This window comes from Elephas maximus, chromosome 8 (assembly GCF_024166365.1).
Source record: "Elephas maximus indicus isolate mEleMax1 chromosome 8, mEleMax1 primary haplotype, whole genome shotgun sequence".
Taxonomy (NCBI): Eukaryota; Metazoa; Chordata; class Mammalia; order Proboscidea; family Elephantidae; genus Elephas; species Elephas maximus.
The window spans coordinates 83287718-83310304 of record NC_064826.1 but is presented as its reverse complement, the minus strand read 5'-3'; the positions used below and the strand labels follow the sequence as shown (position 1 = coordinate 83310304).

Genomic DNA, 22587 nt, shown 5'->3' with positions numbered 1-22587 from the left:
AAGACAAAATGTAAATTTGAAAGTAACCTTATGGCAGTGGTTCTCAACCCTGTGATGCTTTTAAAAAATAAGGAGCTATCTGTCATCTGGGGTGTACTGATCAAGGATGGGGAGGGAGAGATGAGGCGTGAGTATCAGTATTTTCTGTAGAGTTCTCAAGGTGACACTAACGCACGCCAACATTGACAGCCATTGCTCTATAAGGCTAGCCTTACAGACAGAGCTTTCTTAACTCATAGTCAAATAAATGAGAGTCCCAAAATATTACATAAAGTACCCAGACTCATATTAACCTGACATGAAGATGATTTTATTAAGCACGGTACCTACTGGTGCTTGACTGACACTTCTGAAAATTTCACAAATTTAGCTTCATAAGCATTTATATTTGACAGCAGTTGCCAAGATAAATGAATTTGCTCTTCTTAATTTTTAGGTAAGGAGAAGGGGCAGGGAGTAGGGGGTCTGAGAAAAGATACCCACGTTTCACCAGTAGTGCTGAGTGACTTACTCAGTAGGCATTTCCTTATCCTCAGATTTGCATAAAGCAATGTGCTTGGCCCTATGAGGGATACAAAGTATATAAATAATGTAAGGCCTTGAAGGATTACAGGGGGGTGAGATTAATTCACATGAATAAAAAGGTAGGAAGTAATGTGCCACAAAAAGTTACATCAGTAGCAAGTTTTTATGAGAATTCTGAAGCAGTGAAGAAACTGAAGTATCTTCTAAGAAACAGAAATATTTTATCCTATACATTACTGAATTCTTTGAAAATAGGTAATTATCATGTGGAATAGTTAACCTTTCCCTAGCTATGGAAGATTATTTTAATGTATTTTATCAAAGGTTACTCTTCCCTTTTTTTTTTTGTTTCATACGTTTTGATCAATCACCTTGCCATCTTTAACTTCCCATGAACAAGAGATCAAAAAGGCAAGTTTCCAGGAAAAAAAAAATGTCAGGGTAGAGAAGCTAAAACTATATGAGCCCCTCATCACTACTCTTTAGTGTGATAGGATAATGAAATATTTTCTTCCTAAAGTGTTGCTTGTCTTTTCATTCTATTAATAGGAAACCCTGGTGGTAATAGTGGTTAAGCGCAATGGTTGCTAACCAAAACATCAGCAGTTTAAATCCACCAGGCACTCCTTAGAAACCCAATGGGGCAGTTCTACTCTGTCCTATAGGGTTGCTATGAATCAGAATTGCCTGAACAGATACGGGTTTTGTTTTGTTTTGTTTTTTGGTGGTACAAATATATAATAGAACAATTGTTGTTGTTGTTGTTAGGTGCCATCAAGTCAATTTCGACTTACGGTGACCCCATATGATGAAGTAGAACTGCCCCATGGGGTTTTCTTAGCTGTAATCTTTATAGAAAGAGATCACCAGATCTTTCTGTCATGGAGCCAGTAGGTGCATTCTAACCACCAACCTGTTGGTCAGCGAAGCACTTAACTGTTTGCACCTCCAGGACTCCTAATGGAATACTACTTAGCAATAAAAAGGAACAAACTACTGATACAACAAAATGGATGAATTTCAAGTGCATTTTGTCATGTGAAAGAAGACAGACTCAAAAGGCTATTACTGTATAATTCCATTTATGTGATATTCTGGAAAAGGCAAATTTATGCGATTAGAGAAAACATCCATGGTTGCTAGGACTTGGGGTAGAGGAAGAGTTAACTATAAAAGAGCAGCACAAGGGATTTTTGGGGGACTATGGAACTGTTCTGTACCTTGATTATGGTGCTAGTTACCTGGTTATGTGCGTTCACCAAAACATATTGACCTCTACAACAAAAAGAGTGATTTTTACAGCATGTAAGTAAATAAATAAATAAATAAAAACAATCTACTGATCGTATTTTTTCTTGTACAGTAAGCGTTCAGTACAGTATCTGGATTTCCGTATGCTGTGGACTGAGAAATAGGCATAATAGAGCAGACCAGGTACCAGAGAGAGAGAAATAAAGAAAAAATATGGAAAGGCAACAAAAACTGGAGAAGTTTCAGGAAATCTTTTACTCAAGTATTTATACAAAATGAGACCCATTGCCACATCTTGTCCTTGTACGATAGACTTTTTTTTTTTTTGGCGAGGGGTCATGATATGTCTGAAGGAACCCTGGTGGCACAGAGGTTAAGTGCTCTGCTGCTAACAGAGAAGTCGGTGGTTTGAACCCACTGGCTGCTTTGTGGGAGAAAGATGTGGCATCTTTCTTCCATAAAGATTACAGCCTGTGGGACAATTCTGCTCTGACCTACAGGGTTGCTATTGGTTCAAATGGACTCAGTGGCAACAGGTTTGGTTTTTCCTATGATATGTCTAAGGATCCCACCAGCCGCTCTATGGGAGAAAAAACTTGATGATCTGCTTCCATAAAGATTATAGCCCTGCGTTCGATAAAGTCCAACACCCATTCCTTATAAAAACTGTCAATAAAATAGGAAAAGAAGGAAAATTCCTCAACATACAAAACCAACAGCCAACATCATTCTCAATGGAGAGAAGCTGAAAACATTCCCCCTGCGAACTGCAATAAGACAAGATGCCTTTTTTCACCACACCTTTTTATTCGAGGGTATTGGTTTTTTTGGGGGTATTTAACATTGTGCTGGAAGTCCTAGCTAGAGCAATAAAGCAAGAAAAAGGAATAAGGGACATCCAAATTGGTAAGGAAGAAGTAAAACTATCCCCATTCATGGATGATATGATAATATACATACCCTTTGCCATTGAGTCGATTCCAGCTAATAGAGGCCCTCTGGGACAGAGTAGAACTGCCCCATAGTTTTCTAGGGAGTAGCTGATGAATTCAAACTGCTGACCTTTTTGGTTAGCAGCTGAGCTCTTAACCACTGTGCCACCGGGGCTCCACTGTACTATACATAGAGAACCCAAAAGACTCCACAAGAGAACTACTGGAAGTAATAGATTCAGTAGAGTATAAGATATACATACAAAAATCAGTTGGATTCCTATACACCAATAAAGAGAATTATGAAAAGGAAATCAGGAAAGTAATACCACTTACAATAGCCCCTAAAAAAATAAAATACTTAGGAATAAATCTATTCAGGGACATAAAAGACTTATAGAAAAAAAAAAAAACCTACGAAAACACTACTGCAAGAAACGAAAAGAGACCTAGGTAAATGGAAAGATATACCGTACTCATGGATAGGTAGGCTTAAGATTGTGAAAATGTTAATTCTACCCAAAGCAATCTACAGATACAATGCTATCCCAATCCAGATACCAACAGCATTCTTTAATGAGCTGGAAAAACTAATTATTAAGTTTATATGGAAAAGAAAGAGGTGCCAGGTGATTAAAGCATTATTGAAGATGAACAAACTAGGAGGCCTCGCACTACCCGACCTCAGAACCTACTATACATCTATGGTAGTCAAAACAACCTGGCACTGGCACAATGATGGACACATTGACCAATGGAAGAGAATCGAAAACCCAGATGTAAATCTGTCCACCTACAGCCACCTGATCTTTGACAAAGGCCCAAAGTCCATTAAATGGGGAAAAGACAGTCTTTTTAACAAATGGTGCTGGCAAAACTGGATGTGCATCTGTAAAAAAATGAAATGAAACAGGACCCATATCTCATAGCATATACAAAAACTAATTCAAAGTGGATCAAAGATGTAAATACAAAACTATAAAGGTCACAGAAGAAAAAATAGGGTCAATGGTAGGGACCACAATAATATAGGTATAAATAGGATACAAACCATAACTAACAATATACAAACACCAGAAGATAAGCTAGATAACTGGGATCTTCTAAAAATTAAACACTTATGCTCATCAAGAACTTCACCAAAAGAGTAAAAAGAGAACCTACAGACTGGGACAAAAGTTTTGGCTATAACATATCTGACAAAAGTCCAGTCTCTAAAATCTGTAGGAAAATCCAACACCTCTACAACAAAAAGGCAAAAAATCCAGTTAAAAAATGGGCAAAGGATATGAACAGATACTTCATCAAAGAAGACATTCAGGTGACGAACAGACACTTGAGGACATGCTTGCGATCACTGGCGATCACTGGCCATTAGAGATTTGCAAATCAAAACTACAATGAGATACTATCTAACCTCAACATTACTGACATTAATAAATAACAAATGTTGGAGAGGCTGTGGGGAGCTTGGAACTCTCATGCACTGTTGGTGGGAATGCAAAATGATATAACCATTTAGGAAAATGATATGGCACTTCTTTAAAAAGCTAGAAGTAGAAATACCATGTAGCAATCCCACTCCTAGGGATGTATCTTAGAGAAATACCGTGTTCATTGCAGCATTATTCACAATGGCAAAAAGATGGAAACAGCCTAACTGCCCATCAACAGATGAATGGATGAACAAACTATAGTACATAACATAATGGAATACTACAAAATGATAAAGAACAATGATGAATCTGTGAAATATCTCACAACATGGATGGATCTAGAGGGCATTATGCTGAGTGAAATCAGTCAATCACAAATGGACTAATACTGTATGAGACCACTGTTATGAAAACTCATGAAAATACAGAAAGAAACTATCTTTGATGGTTATGAGGGAGGGGAGAGGTAGGGAGCAAAAAGCACAAACTAGACAATAGATAAGTGATAATTTTGGTGAAGGGTAAGACAGTACACAATACTTGGGAAGTCAGCATAGCTTGACCAAGACAAAGTCATAGAAGCTTCATAGACATACCCAAACTCCCTGAAGGACCAAGTTACTGGGCTGAGAACTAGGGACCGTGGTCTCGGGCACATCTAACTCAATTGGCATAACATAGTTTATAAAGAATATATTCTACATCCTAATTTGGTGAATAGGATCTGGAATCTTAAAAGCTTGTGAGCAGCCATCTAAGATATGTCTACTGGTCCTACCCCATCTGAAGCAAGGGAGAATGAAGAAAACCAGAGACACAAGGGAAAGATTAGTCTAAAGGACTAATGGACTACAACTACTACAGCCTCCACTACCAGACTAAGTCCAGCACAAGTAGATGGTGCCTGGCTACCACTACTGACTGCTGTGACAAGGATCACAATAGAGGGTCGTGGGTAGAGCTGAAGAAAAATATAGAACAAAACACAAACTCACAAAACAAGATAGACTTACTGATCTGACAGAGTGGAGAAACCCTAGAGTGTGGCCTCTTGATAGCCTTTTAACTCGGTATAGAAGTCACTCCTGAGATTCACCCTTCAGATTGGACAGGCCTATAAAACAAAATGAGACTAAATGAACATACCAGCCCCGGAGCAAGGATGAGAAGTCAGGAGGGGACAGGAAAGCTGGACGAATGGAAATGGGGAATCTGAGGCCAAGAAGGGGAGAGTGTTGACAGGTCGAGGGATTGGCAAACTAATGTCACAAAGTAATACATGTATTAATTGTTTAATGAGAAACTAATTTGCTTTGTAAACTTTCACCTAAAGCACAATTTAAAAAAAAAGAAGAAAAAAATATATGTATTGCAGCCTTTGGAAACCACGTGGGACAGTTCTACTGTGTCCTATAGAGTCACTATGAGTTGAAATTGACTAGACAGCAACAGATTAGGCTTTCGGTATATGTCTAAGGAGTCCTGGTGGTGCAATGTTTAAGCGCTGGGCTGCTAACCAAAAGGTGGGTTGTTCAAACCCACCAGCCGCTCGGTGGGAGAAAAGACTTGGCAATCTGCTCCCTTAAGTATTACTGCCTAGGAAGGATCGCTATGAGTCAGCATCAACTTGACACAACAACACAATGATATGTCTAGAAAAACTACCTAAAGAAATACTGGTAATAATATCTCTCTCTTTTTTTCTTCCACCATGCTGAAAATTGAAAAAGCAGAGGAACAGACAAGGAGAGTCTTCCTTATGAGAGAAATGGTGTAGGAAGGGAGAAGGAATGCATTTATTGCAGTATGACCTCTATGATTAAGTGATATTTAGACTTGTCTTTGTTACGTGACTATGATTTCATCAGCAATCACCATCTACCCAAAGCAACTCAAGCTCAAATAAAAGGGCAGGACAGCATTGTTTTCAGTCTCTTGGTATCCCCAAATAATGCTGTTTTCCATAGAAAGCTTAACTAGTGGACAGTGAGAATGGAAAAGGAATATTCTCTCAAATGAAGATCAAGGGAATAATTTTAAAACCGTAGCCATTTCTGTCTCCTTTCTTTCAGTTCCCTCCTGTACCTTAGTTTACAACCTCCCTAAATAGAACACTTGTATTATGTCTGAGGCTTATCGAGGTACAAGTACAATTCAGTACGATGAGGAGTCAGCGTGCATAATAGGCTAAATATTTCATAGGCCCTCCTAGAGCTCCTCTCTGAGGTGCTACTTTCACTCTCATCTCAGCCTCACAGCTTCTCTTGTTCTTATTGATCCTACATTTCTCAGACTTTTACTTCTGAATTTCTTTCTCTTTGCCCAGTTCCTCAGCTCTGCTTTCTCTGTCTTCAGCCATCGCAGGACATGGTCCCTTCTTGTTCTGTCAGATTTCAAAGGTAGATGAAAAAAAAAAGGGGGTGGTTAAATAAAGAGCCTGAGGATGACAGTCTCTTTGTATTCATGAAGTGGATCTTCAATGCCACTCAGTAGTCCAATTAATTTCTTAGTGAATTCACACTCCTAGAAGACTGTAAGAAGCCCTTGAGGCTCAAAGATTATGCTCTTGGCTGTTAACCAAAAGGTTGGTGGTTTGAACCCACCCAGTGGTTTCATGGGAGAAAGACCTGGTGATCTGCACCCGTAGCCTAGAAAACCCTATGGGGCAGTTCTACTCTATCACATTTCACTGTGCGTTGAAATCTACTCAATGGCACTTAACAACAACACAACAGAAGGCTGTGTTACAAATACTTTCCTCTTACCTTTTTTTTTTTTTTGGTTGCTTTTTACTTCGTTGAAAGGGGATGAAAAAAACCCTTCCTCATGTCTCGTTTGTCAGATTTGTCAACCTACCTGCATCTGTACTGGTGGACTCTAGCCTTCGTCTTGCCAACGATGGTTAGAAAGTCCACGTTCTTAGCTAAGGTCAGGCCCCTAAAATTGTGCTTAGATCCCATCCCTGTACCTCCACTCAAGGACTCCATTTCTGTAAGTCTACCCTTTCTTTTTTGCATCATCAGCTTTTATCTCTTTTGTATTGTTTCAGTCAGCATGTGTTAATATTTCCCCAGTGCTCTTCCAGCAACTGACCAATTTTTCTGTTCCCTTTTTTGTCAAAACTTCTCAAAATATGTATCTGTAGTCACTTTCTCCATATCTTCTCCTCATGCTCTCCCCTGAATTCACTCCATTCAGGTTTTCAGTACCACCACTTCTCTGAAAGTGTTCTTGTCAAGACTACTAAAGGCTTCTGTGTTGCCAAATGTGAGGGTTATTTTCAGTCCTCATCTTACTTGACCAGTCAACAGCATTTGACATTACTAAGCATGCCCTTCTTGAAGCAGTTTCCTCACTTGGCCTCTGGGACACCATCTCTTGATTCTGCTATTTCATCAGCTTCTCCTCTTCAGGCTCCTTTGCTTATTCTTCGTCATCCTGACCTCTAAACACTGCCATGCCCCAGGGCTCAGAATTCTTTTCGTTTGGCTCTCACTCCATATGTGCCCTCACTGAGTCACATGCTTTAAATATCAGCTATACAGTGGTGACTCTCCAAATTCAGGCCCCTCTCTCCCTTTAGCATCTTGAATAAAATAGCACCACCACTCACACTTGTCATCTGTTTCCTTTATTCTACTTATCCTGCCTCACTTTTCCTTTTACGTGTATAGGCAGCATGAAAAAAGTATTGGCATTCTTATTTTCTGAAATAAAAAAAATCCAGAAAAGATAAATACTCTCTAATGAAGATTACAAGTTCAAGTCTGCCATTCCTACATCCCAAACCTACCTTTTTATATACCCGACTTTTCCTAATTCAGTTCTCATTTTATGATCCTTGGAGAGTAGGAAATACTATGTGGATAAAGAAACATTTTGAGTGTTTCTCAAAACATTTACATGATGAAACTAAGCATAGTTATGCATTAGGATCACAGGCGAAGAAAATTTCCACTTATCATTTTAAATTGTTTTTATAAAACAAAAAGTTATGAAATCAGCTGGTCTTAGTCATCATTCCCTCTCCGAAGGAAACACTAAATCCCCCCAAATTTCCGTTGTTTATAGTAAAGGCTCATTCCAGGTGTTAGAACAGATTGCTTATCTTTATCAGACCACATCTTTACACCAGGCTGTTTTGCTCCTTTTATTGACTGGTGTTCAGAGTATCCGAATGTCCGCTAGGCCCCAGTCCGTAGGGGCGTGAAGGTAGCAGTTCCTTCTCAGTAAATACCGATATGCTTTAAAAGAACCACTTAGGAGAGACTTGTCCAGAGAAAGAAGGCAAGCTTCTGGTGGGTACGTTTTCTGGCACAGGAATCGCCTGCACCCATCAATACACCTCCCACCCAGTTTGTATGGTTGCTACAGTGTTCCTTTTCTTGGCTTTCATTTCTGAGCAGATGGCTGTGCTGTGGGAACAAGCATGCAGGGAGGGTGCCTAGCACAGTGTCTGACACAAGTGGGTGCTTATTAAATATTTGTTCAATTAAAAAAAATACATACATATATAACAAAACATTTGCCAATTCCTTGTCTTTGATTATGTTCATCACGTTGTGTGACTATCCAGTAGTAGAAGTCCAGTAGCACAGGACTTCTAGCAAAAACTGAACTTTCAGACCTGATTGTGTTAGCATTTGAAATGCAGCTATTTGATGGACTAGTAAGTATTAATCCTCATTTCATCAAAATAAAATGTAAAAAAGAGATATCAATAATATCTAATTTTAGATTAATATTTAATTATCTACCCTGAACCCTTAATGAAACTGATCACAGTCACGATTTACTACTGTTAGGTAAGTTTTTTTCTCTAAGCGTAATTAGTAGCATGATGCTATGTAAAATTATTTTCTCTTGATAAGGTAAACAGGTAGGTTTGCATTCTTGATTTTAAAGATCTCAAAAAAAAGCCAATTCTTATTCTTCCACCATCTCATTTTTTCTTTTTGTCCAAAATACAGATTTTATGGGATGATGTAGATGGACAGTACTCATGGGGGTCGTTAAAGTTTGAACATGGTAGAGATTGGGTCTCTGCTCCTTAAGGAGCTTTCTCCTGTGTGGTGTTTAAAACCGGTAATTATTTCTCAGGAAGAAAAATTTCAAATCTGGCGTAAAAAATATTTTCAAAAGAGAGGATTTCTGAACCTGTTTCCTTACTTGCTAATCAGCAGGTATGGAACGAACTCTCAGGTTATTCAAAGAAATTATGCCGTCCTCAGCCAAATTAACTCGATTCCTTCTCAGCTTGATGAAGGGAGAGCCCTTTCTTCTGCTCAAGACTCACTCTTCTGCCTGGGCTCTGGGTCCTACCCTTAGAAGTGTCCTGCTCTTAATGTCTCAGTCGTTCTCTCTCTGCTGCCTGTTTACCTGAAGCACACAACTGGTTCTTTCATTCCTAACAAGAAGCCAAACTTACCTTCAATCTTACATCTTCCTCTTTCTCCATCTATCTCATGTTTGCTTTACAGCCAGAGTTTATTACTATCAGCATAAAACCCGAACTCCTTAGCCATAGCAGAAGAGGACCAGCCTGGCCTGGCTTTATTCTTAGCTTTATCTCTTGGTATTCCCCACTTCGTTCTCCTAGTAATTCTGCTGCTGTCCCAGGCTTCCTCTTTATCCATCAGAACCTCAGCTTGGGCATCTTTTCTCCAAGACCCCTTGACAGTCACAGATCTGAAGATCTGGTTAAGTGATGCTCACCTGTGTTGACTGAGTGTCTTAAAGGTGCGTTTCACCCATCTCTCTGAATATTACCATTTTTTTGGTAAGTGTGTGTGCCGTGCTTTTCCTGTTTCCGGTGGGATCATGTGGGAAAGATCCGTATGAAGTTTTTCTTGGTCCTTATTTATTTTGTGTCCTGGAATTTCATCAGCCTGTAGCAGGGATGCTTTGAACATCATCTTGAAAATTGTTTTTTCCCCAGGTCCCTCCAAACCAAACAGCCCAGGGTATGTCAATATCAGCCTGGCTTGCAGGGTGGTGGTGGGAGAGAGGAGGTGGTGGGCAGGCCTGCCCTACATCCCCAGGCTCATCCTCTTCTGTGTGAGAATTCTGGTTTGAAGAGACACGTGCTCCCCACTCTCACTGGGTCCTGATCCAGAGTATTTTTGTTCAGTGTGAAGGTCGGTGTGTGTTATGTATGTAAGAAGCACCCTGCGATGGCAGTAGTAGCATTTTGCGTGACTTAGGACACATTTCATGGTGCTGAATCCCTCTGCAATGTGCATCTTGCCCATGCCCAGTGCAGTGCCGTCTTAAGTGTGCCTGGGGTCGCAAAGGACACCTCAGTTGGATTGGTATGTGCCAGTTACACTCAGCCCTCATCTCTTGAACTGCTTGGCTCCAAATGTTTGTCAGTTTATGGTGCTTGGAATGTATTTAACATGTTTTCCTATAGAAACAATGTTATGTGTGTAGTAGCTTTTGGTAGCCCATATGTGCTATTTATTTAAAACTGAGATATATGTGTGTCTGTATTGTTTATATACGTATGTGTGATATATATATACACGCACACACTATATAGTGTGTGTATGATAGAATTTTTTTTAGTATGATAGAATTAGTGCTTTTTACAAAGGTTGTGTCAGTATATAAATATCAAATATAGAACAAATAAAGTAATAAAATATAAAAATTATATCTCAATATATAAAGTGGTATTTGTTATTTGGATAATTTTTCTGCAAGAAAATGCTTCCAGACTTCCAGCATAGAATACTACTAGGGAAACCTCTTCCATCATTTGAAAGGAAGTGGGATTTTCTAACTCCAAGGTGATATTGGTTCTTCTTGGATCCTGACATTTGGCACAAATGTTCTAGCTAAAACCTGACTCATTTTTTGTATAGAAGAAGTATGGTAACATTTGTTCTAAAAATCCTGACTGGCATAATCTCAAACCTACCATCCTAATTCTCATGAAGGAATTCTCATTAGGTGAATTCTGGAGAAACCCTGCAGGAACGTCAGTTAAATTCAAGTTGTTCGAGATTATACTAGGGACTGACTGGTATGAAAGGGATTCCTTGGCCTGGCTATGCTGCCTTCTAGGACATCTTATTGGAACTCAACACCGTGCAACCTTTTAGCCCTCTGAGAGCTGATAGTTTGTGTTAGGGGGATTTTTGGGTAGGACTTCCTGCTAATTTTCTTTTCTATTGCATTGTGAATTGTGTAAGTGATTGTTAAATAATTGGCCAGGTGGGAAATAAAGTTTTTTGGACTATATATTTCCTCAGGGAGAAAGATGTAGCAGTCTGCTTCAGTAAAGATTTACAGCCCTATAGGTTTGTTAAGAGTCAGAATTGACTTGTCGGCAGTGGGTGTGTGGGTATTTCCTCAGAGACTGGATAGTTTAAAACCCGAGGAAACAACTGTTGTTTCAGCAGGTTGGAGTGTTGTTAGAACTGTACTAATCACTTCTTAGGGAAAGATGAGGAGGTGCTGGTAGTGGTGACTGTGTTGCTGATATTTTATTTAGGGTATTTTTCAAAGTTACCAGCTCTTTTGTATTTGATACAAGAAAATAATATTTTACTTGTTGGATTTTGGTAATAAGAAAGTTGTTGAAAGGAAGAACTGCTGCAGGGAAACTGAGAAGAAGATAGGATTGCTAGGGAATAGTTCTTGAGTATAAGCAGTGTCCTTCAATTGAGCAGACTATAGACAATGAGTTAATATCTAATGCGTTGGTGGTCTTGAGACAGAATATTCCTTGAAAATGATGGTACCCATTTAATTTACTCAACAAATATTTATTGAAAGCTTCCCTTATACCAGGTTGTATTCTAAGTATTGGGAATACAACAGTGAACAAAATAAACAGAAATCTCTATTCCCTTCGAACATACGGTCTAGTAGGAGAGGACAGACAATTTATAAAGAAATAGATTTATGTTGACTAAAACATTTTAGAAGGTAGAAAATTCTATGGAGGAAAATTAACTAGGAAATATGGGATGGGATATGGGTCAGGAAAGGCCTCTCCAAGTAGGTGACAAAGATTTTAAGGATGTGAGAAAGAGAGCAGTGTGGAGAACTAAAGGAAATGTTCTAGGTGGAGGGAACAGCCAGTGCAGAGGTCCCAAGGCAGAAGCATTAGAAGAAAAACAAGTGTGGCTGGAGCAGAGTGAAGAGAGTGAGATAAGAGAGAACCACCAGGGGGCTAGATCATGAGGACTTTGTCAGCCTCAGTAAGGACTTTGGAATTATGCTGAGTGAGATCGAGAGCTACTGGAGGATTTTGAGCAGAGAAGGAATATGATCTAACTTAGTGTATTAATAAGATCAAGCTGGCTGCTTGGGCAAGTCTTTTGCAAGAAACCTCTTTAAAGTGTTGAAAAGCAAAGATGTCACGTTGAGGACCAAGATGTGCCTGTCCCAAGCCATGATATTTTCAATTACCTCAAATGCATGCAAAAGCTGGACAGTGGATAAGGAAGACCAAAGAAAAATTGATGCCTTTTGAATTATAGTATTGGTGAAGAATATTGAATATACCATGGACTGCTGGAAGAACGAACAAGTCTGTCTTAGAAGTACAGCCAGAGTGCTCTTTGGAAGTAAGGATGGCGAGACTTCATTTCATGTACTTTAGACATGTTATCAGGAGGGACCAGTCCCTGGAGAAGGACATCGTGCTTGGTAGAAGGTCAGCGAAAAAGTGGAAGACCCTCAACGAGATAGATTGACACAGTGGTTGCAATGATGGGCTCAAATATAGCAACAATTGTAAGGATGACACAGGACCAGGCAGTGTTTGGTTCTGTAGTACGTAGGGGTCAATATGAGGCAGAACTGTCTCAGTGGCACCTCACAACAGCAGCAACAACGCTGGCTGCTAGGTTGAGGTGAGCATTGTCATGTCTAGGACCACAGTGATAGTGGAAGAGGTGGTGAGAAGTGGTTAAATGGGGGATATATTCTGAAGGCAGAGCCAATAGGATTTCAGGCTGGATAAAATGCAGGGTGTGAGAGAGAGGAGTCAAGGTGATTTCCACCTGAAAGAATTGTAGTTTCCCTTGATTAGAGTAGGAAAGACTACGGGGAGGGCAGGATGTTTTGTTTTGGGGTAGGGAACTGACATATGATAATGTATCCAGTTTTATGTTTAGAGAGTCAAGATTAGAGGACCTTAGAATTTATCATTCCAGCATCCTCCCAATGGCATACTTAGATACTGCAGTTCTCAAAATTATAAAGACATATCTGCCCACACCACTGGGAACCAGCACTTCCCCTTGGAGATTACTGGGTCCGGCTTGGGCTGTTGGTCAGCAGAGACCTTGAGAAGTGGCTGTGGGAATCCCTAAAGGTTAGCACCTGTTGTGCTGGAGCTTCCTGCTGGCACAAACCCTCAGGGATCCATCTTCCTTCCTGGGGTCACTCCCTTTCTATCTTATGTCATTTGTCACTGCCATCACCTGCTGATTTCAAGCAGGCTTTCTCTCCTCTAACCACTAAGAGATTTGTATGGTTAGTAATAATGGGAAATATGCACTATGACCGTTGATTCCGTTCTTTATTCTCCCGTGCCCATCTGTTTCATTATCTATTTTGATCTGATAAGTGAGAACTTTGTCTCCCCTAGGTGGTACTGATGTATATTCTCATGCATAAAAGAATCAGGACTTATCTACATTTTGAGAAACTACATTTGCTGAGGGAAGAACTCTGGTGTTTCTGGGCATTTTGGCATAGAGCTGGGGAGGAGGTTTAAGGTACAGAGTGGCCACAGATAAAGTGTATTAAAATTTTGTTTTTTAAAGGGGGCCCCAGTAGTGAGGAAGGAAGGAGAGTGCTGAGTGCTGGCCTTTTCTCTTCCTGTCCCCTTTTCAAGTTCTTCCACTCTTTGCCTGTTAAACCACCAGTCCTGCTCCCATGACCTGCCTATATACCAGGTGAGATGCAGGTACCTGCTGGTGCAGGGAAGCATGGGACACATTAAGGAGGAAGGATGACTATTTCTGATTTCCAGAGCTCTCAGTTTGAATAGTAGTTTCCTAGTAGACACTGAGATATAAGGCGTTGTTTAAGATGGCTGTCTGTTGGTGACCTATGTGCCTTGTGGTTGCCTCATTAGGGGTAAAGGGTTAGGATGTTTAGGGACTGGTGAGGTGTGGCCTCTGCATGGAGCACATGATGGTGGGGTAGGAGATGGGAAAATGCCCTTAGCAAATGAAAAGCCAGATCACAAAGAGCCTGGCAGACAGAGGAATTTCTCTTGTGGTGCAGGCAGTGGGGATAAGCCCTGAAGGTTTTTGAGGGTGGGAATAGCAGAGCCAGCCCTGGGTTTTAGAAAGGGATTCCTGGTGTCTATTTTTTTTTTTATAGGAGACTGGGTAGAAGAGGAGAAACCAGAGGCAAAGAGGTTGGTTAGAAAGTGGTTAAAATAGTTTGTGCAAGAGAAAGTGAGGGCCTGGGCTGTCAAGGGACTTGTCAGGATGGGGCCAAAGAGAAGCCAAGCTCCAGGAAGGGAAGTGAGAGGATCTGGTGACTGAGCAAAGGTGGGCATGAGGGAGGAGTGGATGGCAACAGGGCAGTGGCCCTGTAGTAGAGTTGTGAGGGCAGAAAGCAAGAGGACTTCAGTGTGGGTGATAATGAGTTTGAGGTGCCTACCGACGACTCAGCCATTACTCTTGAAGCAGCCGTATCCGTCAAATACACAAGCACTTCTCTTGGAATTTCAAGTTCTTTTCAGCAGTTTGTTGAAAACAGACCCATGACAGAATTTGTGCTAGCGCAAAATACCTCATCCTGTTAACTAATCCTTCATGTATCTTTCGGGGTCTGAGGAACATGAAAAGGCACGACCAGCCCATGCTTCCCCTCAGACAGACTGAAGCTTCAGAAGCCCTGGTTTTGTGCTTTAGCCTTGAGTGCCTTTGGTTTTTAATTTCCTGCCAGATCTGTTCAGCTACCTCAGCATAATCATACAGACCTGGTTTGATGGCTTAGGAATGCTTCGTTACAGGGGGCTGCAAATCTCTTTATGCTATAACTTCATTTATTACTTTAACTTTGTTTATTATGGACACCCTGGGAATAGAGAATTTTATTAATAAAGCTCATTTTTGAAGTACTCATTATCAAGGTAACTTGCTTTTTTGGAAATGTGCTGATACTAAATTATAATATTCAGTTCCTACTGTTGTTACTGGGCAGATTGTTAGCCAGTCCTTCAAATCCTTTGCTGCGTGAGTAATTAAGTTATTTGACAACAGCGGCACTGCTTCGTACCTGTATTGTGCAGTTACTGTAAAGCCGTGGCTTCTAATTCATTGCTCGGATTTAAAGGATGTGATTTTTTTTTTTTTTCTTGAATAAGAGTTTGATAACGTTTACAGAAATAAGAAGCCAACACCAGAATTGATCCAACTAGCTTTTCCTTTCTTACTGAGCTTCTTACTTAGCTGTCCTGTGAGCTTGGAGAAGCCCCCCTGCCCTGGCAGGCTAGCACTCCAGTTGGCCCACTCTACTTACTGTGATTGAAATCAGTCATGGGAGTGGGATTTTGATGATATCGCTCTGTTGGGGCAATTACCACAAATCCCTCCCAGTCCACAGACTGTGCTGAAAGGGATTGCTTGTGGAAAGAGATTTGGGAGAGAGTTTTATACACCCGTTTGGCTTTAGTCAATTTTTTCTTTGACCAAAGTAGGCCAAAAAAAAAAAAAAAAAAAATGCAATTTATAACATTTGTCTCAGGGAGTAGATAATTTTATACGTTAACTTGCACATTTGAGTGATACAGTTTTTTTCAGTGGAGGCTGCAGGGGTATAGAAAGTCAATGGTCTCCTTTTGCCTTGACTTGACTTGGGCCTACCACCATAATGAGCAGCCACAGGGTGATTTTCCCAAATGAACAAACTGATCTTCTACTTTGTTATTTGTCTTTTTCGTTATTTAACATATGCATCATTTTCTTGACTTCTCAACTGGTCTATAGGTGCTTGAAAAAGAGACAAGTACTTCTGCTTTCATATTCCCCATAATTCCTATCATAGTATTAGGTCTATAATGAAGTATTTCATAGTAAATATGTTTGGCTGAAACTCAAGCATATTGGAAAATTTGTACTTTCATATTTTCAAAATCTGGATTTCATGTTGACTTAGTGGGAATTTCAGCCCCTGACCACCTTAATATTTAAGTCTACTTGTGTTCTGTGCACGTCCATGTTTGTACTTCTGGTGTGCCACGGTAGTTCTGTGATATTATTAGAGAACAATACTCAAAACTCGTGATTGAATTGGTATATTGTAAAGAGGTTTTTGCTAATTGATTCTGAAGAAACAGTTGGGCTGTGAAAGAATTGTGTCCTATGGCATCATTGACACAAATGTTATTTGCGTGGGTAATTTCAGCAGTGTAGCACTGACAATGCCATTATTTTCTATGTATTCTCCATACCTTAGTAGATACATTTGAGCATCTGAAGCTGAAGAGTAATTAGTTCTTTGTTTGTTATAGGTCTCATCAGAAAATTGAAGATGCTGAAGAAACCAGTGATGAAATTCTCGCTCGTCTAACATCTGCGGTAAGGCCACCACAGTTTCCCTGCCTAGAGTTGCAAAAATAATGAAGCCACAGTCTTTGAAGAGAGAGTTTGGATCATGGTGTAGACAGGCATTCACCCTGTGGCTGCTCATGAGGGTGGGAGGTCCAAGTCAAGTCAAGGCAAAAGGAGACAGAGCATTGACTTTCTATACCCTGATGCAGCCTCCACTGAGAGATCTTAGGTATTCCTGGTGGAAATTTCATGGAACATTAGTGGAGGTGTAGTATCTGATTTTTTAAATACAGTATAATTTAACCTAGGAAAAGTTGTGACCTGCTGCACAAAGGAGAAAACATTCTTTGTTTTTTGCTAGGAACAAAACAGGTAACTGTCTTAGGCCAGGATTTTGGCTTTTAATGTACTATAGTGCAACATTTTTATTGTGCTTTTTAAGCCACTAATCCGACTTGGTAATTGCCTTCTTGGTTGAAGAAAATCCCATAACTTTCTTCATAGAAAAAGCTGGCTATAGTCGCTAATCATAGAGCTCCAGTTTTTGTTGTTGTTATTTTGTCTGTAGTGGTTTATTTTTGAGGGGGATGGATATTCCTTTGTTTGTTTATTTGTATTTTGGTAAAATACAAGACTTGCCATTTTAATCATTTTTAAGAGTACAATTCAGTGGCATTAATTGCATTCACACTGTTGTGTAGTCATTACCACTATCTATTTCCAAAACTCTTTGATCCTAAATTTATAACAATCTAATTTGAACCAGCTTAACTTCAACAGCATACAAATATTCTGTTCCTGTAGCTTTACCCCACCCCTTTTATGTTGTTGTTTTCATTACAAATTACATCTTTCTGCAATGTTTGTCCAATGATATTTATAATGTTTTTTAAACCATGTAGAAAATAAGTAGAATTATAAACCAAAAATACAATAATAAAAAATAATAATAATATTGACTTTTATATTTGCCCATATAGTTATCTTTACCAGAGATCTTTATTTCTTCGTTTTGCTTTTGGTTACTTTCTAGTGTCCTTTCTTTTCAACTTGAAGAACTCCTTTTAGCTTTTCTCACAGAGTCAGTTTCGTGGTAATAAACTCCCTCAGCTTTTGTTTATCTGGGAAATGCCTTAATTTCATCCTCATTTTTGGAGGACAGTTTTCTGGACCTAGAACTCTTGGTTGATAGTTTTTGTTTTTCTTTCATCACTTTAAATATGTCATTCCATTGCCTTCTGGCCTCTATGGTTTTCTGATGAAAAATTAGCTGTTGATCACATTAAAGATCCCTTGTATGTGATAAATCACTTCTCTCTTGCTGCTTTCAAGATTCTCTCTGTTTTTCAACAGTTTGATTATAATGTGTCTCAGTGTAGATATCTTTGAGTTTATCCGTCTTGGAGTTCATTGAGCTTCTTGGATGTTTAGATTCACCTCTTTGACCAAATTTGGGACGTTTTTGGTCATTATTTCTTCTAATATCCTCTTTTCTTTCTCCTCCTTCTGGAACTCCCGTAATGCATAACATGGTCTGCTTGATGGTGTCTCGCACGTACTGTAGACTCTATTTACTGTTTTTTCATTCTTTTTTCTTTCTCTTCCTCATACTGAATAATTTTTATTGTCTTGTCTTTGACTGCACTGATTTTTTCTTCTGCCTGCTCAAATCTTGTCTTGAAGCCCTCTTTTCAAGTTTTTTCTTTCAGTTTTGTATTTTTCAGCTCCAGAATCTCTATTTGGTTTCTTTTCATAATTATAATTTCCTTCTCTTTATTGACATTCTCATTTTGTTCATACATTGTTTTCCTGATTTGTTTTAGTTCCTCGTCCATGGTTTCCTTTAGCCCTTTGAATATACTTAAGACAGTTGTTTTAAAGGCTTTGTCTAGTAAGTCTAATGTCTGGGCTTTCTCAGGGACAGTTTCTGTCAGTTTACTTTGTTCCGTTGACTACGTCGTATTTTCTGTTTCTTTGTATGCTTTGTGATATTTTTGTTGCACACCAGACATTTGAATATTATAATGTGATAACTCTGCAAATGAAATTTTCATTTTCCCCAGGATTTGCTGTTTTACTTATATATTTATTTTTTGATTGTTGAAGGCTGCAGTAATCCACTCGTTTAGTGAATTTTCCAAACTATTTTTCAAAGAATATTCCTTGTCATGTGTTGTTACTTAAATTCTGTTCCTTTAGCTTGTGTTTAGCAAGTGTTTTGGCAGAGATTACTTTGAACTCCAGGAGCTAAACACACACACACACACACACACACACAGAACGACAACAACAATCTCTCCCAGCCTTTGCAGATTGTCTCTGTGCTAGGACATTCCTTCAGTACTTAGCAAGGCTTTGACTTAGCCTAGAGATCAGCCATAGGTGAAAGATTAGGGTCTCCTCAGATCTTTTCTGAGCATATGTCTTGCACTGGGTATACAGGTGCTTTTGAATGTTCTAATTTCCAAAGAAACTCTCCCCAGCTATTCCTTTGAGGGTTTAGGTGGTCTGTTTTATATGTCAACCATAATCTTTTGTCCCAGGTAGCTGTGATTGTTAGTTAGACTTAAATTTTTTTTGAGCAGTGCTTGCCACCTTTCTGGCCAGAGTGGGTTCCGCGTTAGGCTAAATAAAGACAAATCCCTTAGGTCAGTTCTTCAGGTAGCTCCCACACTGCTTAAAACAGACATATACAATAATTTATTAAAGAGGTCGGCTCTGCCCCCTCTGCAACCCAGGGCTCAGGGTCACATACAGGGAGTGCAGGCTGCCATTTTCAAGATCGCTGCTGAGCCAGGGAGGGGGTGGGACAAGGACAAGAAAAAACACTACAAAACTTTCCTACCATTTTTTAAAATATTTATTTATTTTTATTGTTGTTGTTGAGACTATACACAGCAAAGCATACACCAATTCAACTTTTTCTCCATGTACAGTTCAGTGACATTGATTACATTCTTCAAGTTATGTAACCATTTTCACTCTCATTTTCTAAGTTGTTCTTCTCCCATTAACATAAACTCACTGCCCCCTAAGGTTCCTATCTAATCTTTCAAGTTGCTGTTGTGCATTCTTAAAGGAGCATAATGCTCAAGGAGGACATTTTTTACTAGTTAAGCTAAACTATTTTTGATTTTAAGAGGACTTCAGGGGATGTTTTGGTTTATGGTTTAAAGATTATCTCAGGGCAATAGTTTCAGGGGTTCATTCAACCTCAATGACTCCAGAACATCTGGAGTCCATGAGAATTTGAAATTCTGTTCTTTATTTTCTCCTTTTTGATCAGGATTCCTCTATAGAATCCTTGATCAAAATGTTTGGTAATAGTAGCCAGGCACCATCCAGTTCTTCTGGTCTCGTTGCAAAGGTGGCAGTTGTTCATGGAGACAGCTAGCCACACATTTGGTATCCTACTCCTTATTCCTGACTCTCCTTTGTTGGTCTAGACAAATAAAGATCAATTGTGGTACCTTGGATAGCCACTTACAAGCTTTTAAGACCCCAGCCACTACTCAACAAACTAGGAGATTGTCTTAGTTATCTAGTGCTGCTATAACAGAAATACCACAAGTGAATGGCTTTAAGAATGAGAAATTTATTTTCTCACAGTCTAGAAGGTTAGAAGTTAGAATTCAGGGTGCCAGTTCCAGGGTGGAAGGCTTTCCATCTCCGTCAGCTCTGGGGGAAGGTCCTTGTCATCAGTCTTGCCCTGATCTAGGAGCTTCTCCATTCAGGAACCCTGGGTCCAACGGATGCCCTCTGCTTCTGGCACTGCTTTCTTGGTGGCATGAGGTTCCCCTATCTCTGCTCACTTCCCTCTTTTATATCTTAAAAAAAGAGATTGACTCAAGATAAGCCTAATCTTGTAAATTGAGTCCTGCCTCATTAAGTTAACTGCCTCTAATCCTGCCCCATTAACATCATAGATGTAAGATTTACAACACATAGGGAAATCTCATCAGATGGCAAGATAGTGGACCATCACAGAATACTGGGAATCATGGCACAGCCAAGCTGACACACATTTTGGGGAGACATAATTCAATCCATAAGTGAGATAGAATAGAAGCACTAAATACGTTATTAGGCCAATTAACTGGATGTCCCATGAAACCATCACCCTAAACCTCTGAATCTAGGAGCCAGATCCCATGATGTTTTTGTTGTGTATAGCAACCTCAGCAGCTACTTTTCTACCATTTTTAAGTTGACTTTTTCTTCATTCAGCGTTCACGTGGTTACTGTAAACCCTTGACTGTTTTCCAGAGTTCTAAGAAAGTTGGTTCCGACAGTTTCTGCTTATTTCTCAATGTTTCTATGGAGTGATGGGAGCTTGGAGCTGCCTATTCTGTCATTTGGCTGACATTACTCCAAGTTCCAGTTTTTGACAAGCTCCAGCAATCCTATCTCACAAAGTCTTTATTCATTGGCTTGGCTTTTTGGAAACTTTCTCAGCTTTCCCAAAGATTCTTTAGTTTTGCTATAACAGCATTATTGAAATGGTAATTGCTGAAAATCACAATAAATTTTGGTATTATATGGGTGGGATTTGGGATTATATGGATGAAACTAGTTCTTGGCATCTGAGCACAGCTTGCCTTTCCCTAGAAAAGTTACTTTTTACTAAATATGATCAATGATATAGAACTTGTGTGAAATGGAATCTTTATAGCATGTTATGAAAAAATATTTAGCATGACATTTGCAATTTTAAGTATTGACCGAAAAGGAGTACCTATTGTGTGCATAATCGTAATAGCCATCTATTAAAACAAAACAAGACAAAAAACCACTCACTGTGTATCGGATGCTATGTTAAACATTGTATATGTGTGTGTGTACATGTATGTATATACACATGCATACACATTCTGCTAAACTTTACAGTAGCCCTATGAAGCAGGTGGTATTATCTCTTTCGTGTGGATAGGAAAGCTTTTAGAGTTTAAGTCACCCTGCTAGATAGGAACAGAGCCAAGATCTGAACTCAGAATTTTCTACTTCCTATTCTCTTACCTACTATATGCCTCATTTTTTTTTTTCATGATATAATATAGTTTGGGGGATAGTTTCAGAAGTGACAAAGATATGTAAAATATGGTTCCAACAGCCATTCCAGGAAGACAAGATAGGTATATTTAGAAAGTTAACATATAAAGAAATTGGAAATTGAACCCCCCAAATTGGAATATAGATAGAAAATTCAAGGAACAGTAACTAAAAGCTTCAATGAAGAAATTGGACTTGAACTGCCATTGAAAGCAGTTCAGATTTGAAAAGGTGAATTTGAGGAGGGTGAGTATTCTAACTGTGGGACTTATTGTGGGCTAGCATAGGAATAGAAAAGTACTTTGGGAAAATAGTGAATAGACCATCCTGGTTAGAAAAGGTCCTAGTTAAGAAAAATGAAATATTTTTTGAACAACAGATTAACGTGATGAAGTAGATGTTTAAGAAAGAAAAAGTAGAGTTGGAAGTTGGTAGATTGTTTGGGAGGCTGATGAAAACCCAGTTCATGATGGTTTTTGTCGCAACTAAAAAAAAAAAAAAAATCAAACCTGTTGCTTTCGAGTCAATTCTGATTCACAGTGACCCTGTAGGACAGAATAGAACTGCTCCATGGAGTTTCCAAGGAGCACCTGGTGAATTTAAACTGCCGACCTTTTGGTTAGCATTTGTAGCACTTAAGCACTACTCCATCAGAGTTTCCAAACTAAAAAAAGAGAGCACTAAAAATTGCTAAAGATCAGTAGGACTTGGTAAAGGTACAGGAGGAGTTAAGTGACTTAAGTTCTAAACTTTCATGAATGGAGAAGTGATGATAGTGTTAAGAAGTTGAGTGGATTATGTGGAAGGAGAGTTTTTTTTTTTTTTTTAAATACTGAGTTTGAGGAGATAAGAAGATGAGAGAGA

General features: G+C 39.2%; 1 protein-coding gene across 2 annotated transcripts in view; it reads left to right on the top strand.

Moving 5' to 3' along the window:
- The window catches only part of RAPGEF5 (Rap guanine nucleotide exchange factor 5), a 271965-nt gene that overhangs the window by 69583 nt on the left and 179795 nt on the right, over positions 1 to 22587 (top strand). For both annotated transcript variants that reach the window (XM_049894492.1, XM_049894491.1), the window contains exon 6: positions 16635 to 16701. In XM_049894492.1, the coding sequence (XP_049750449.1) occupies positions 16635 to 16701 (67 nt within the window). The remainder of the gene's footprint in view (positions 1 to 16634; positions 16702 to 22587) is intronic.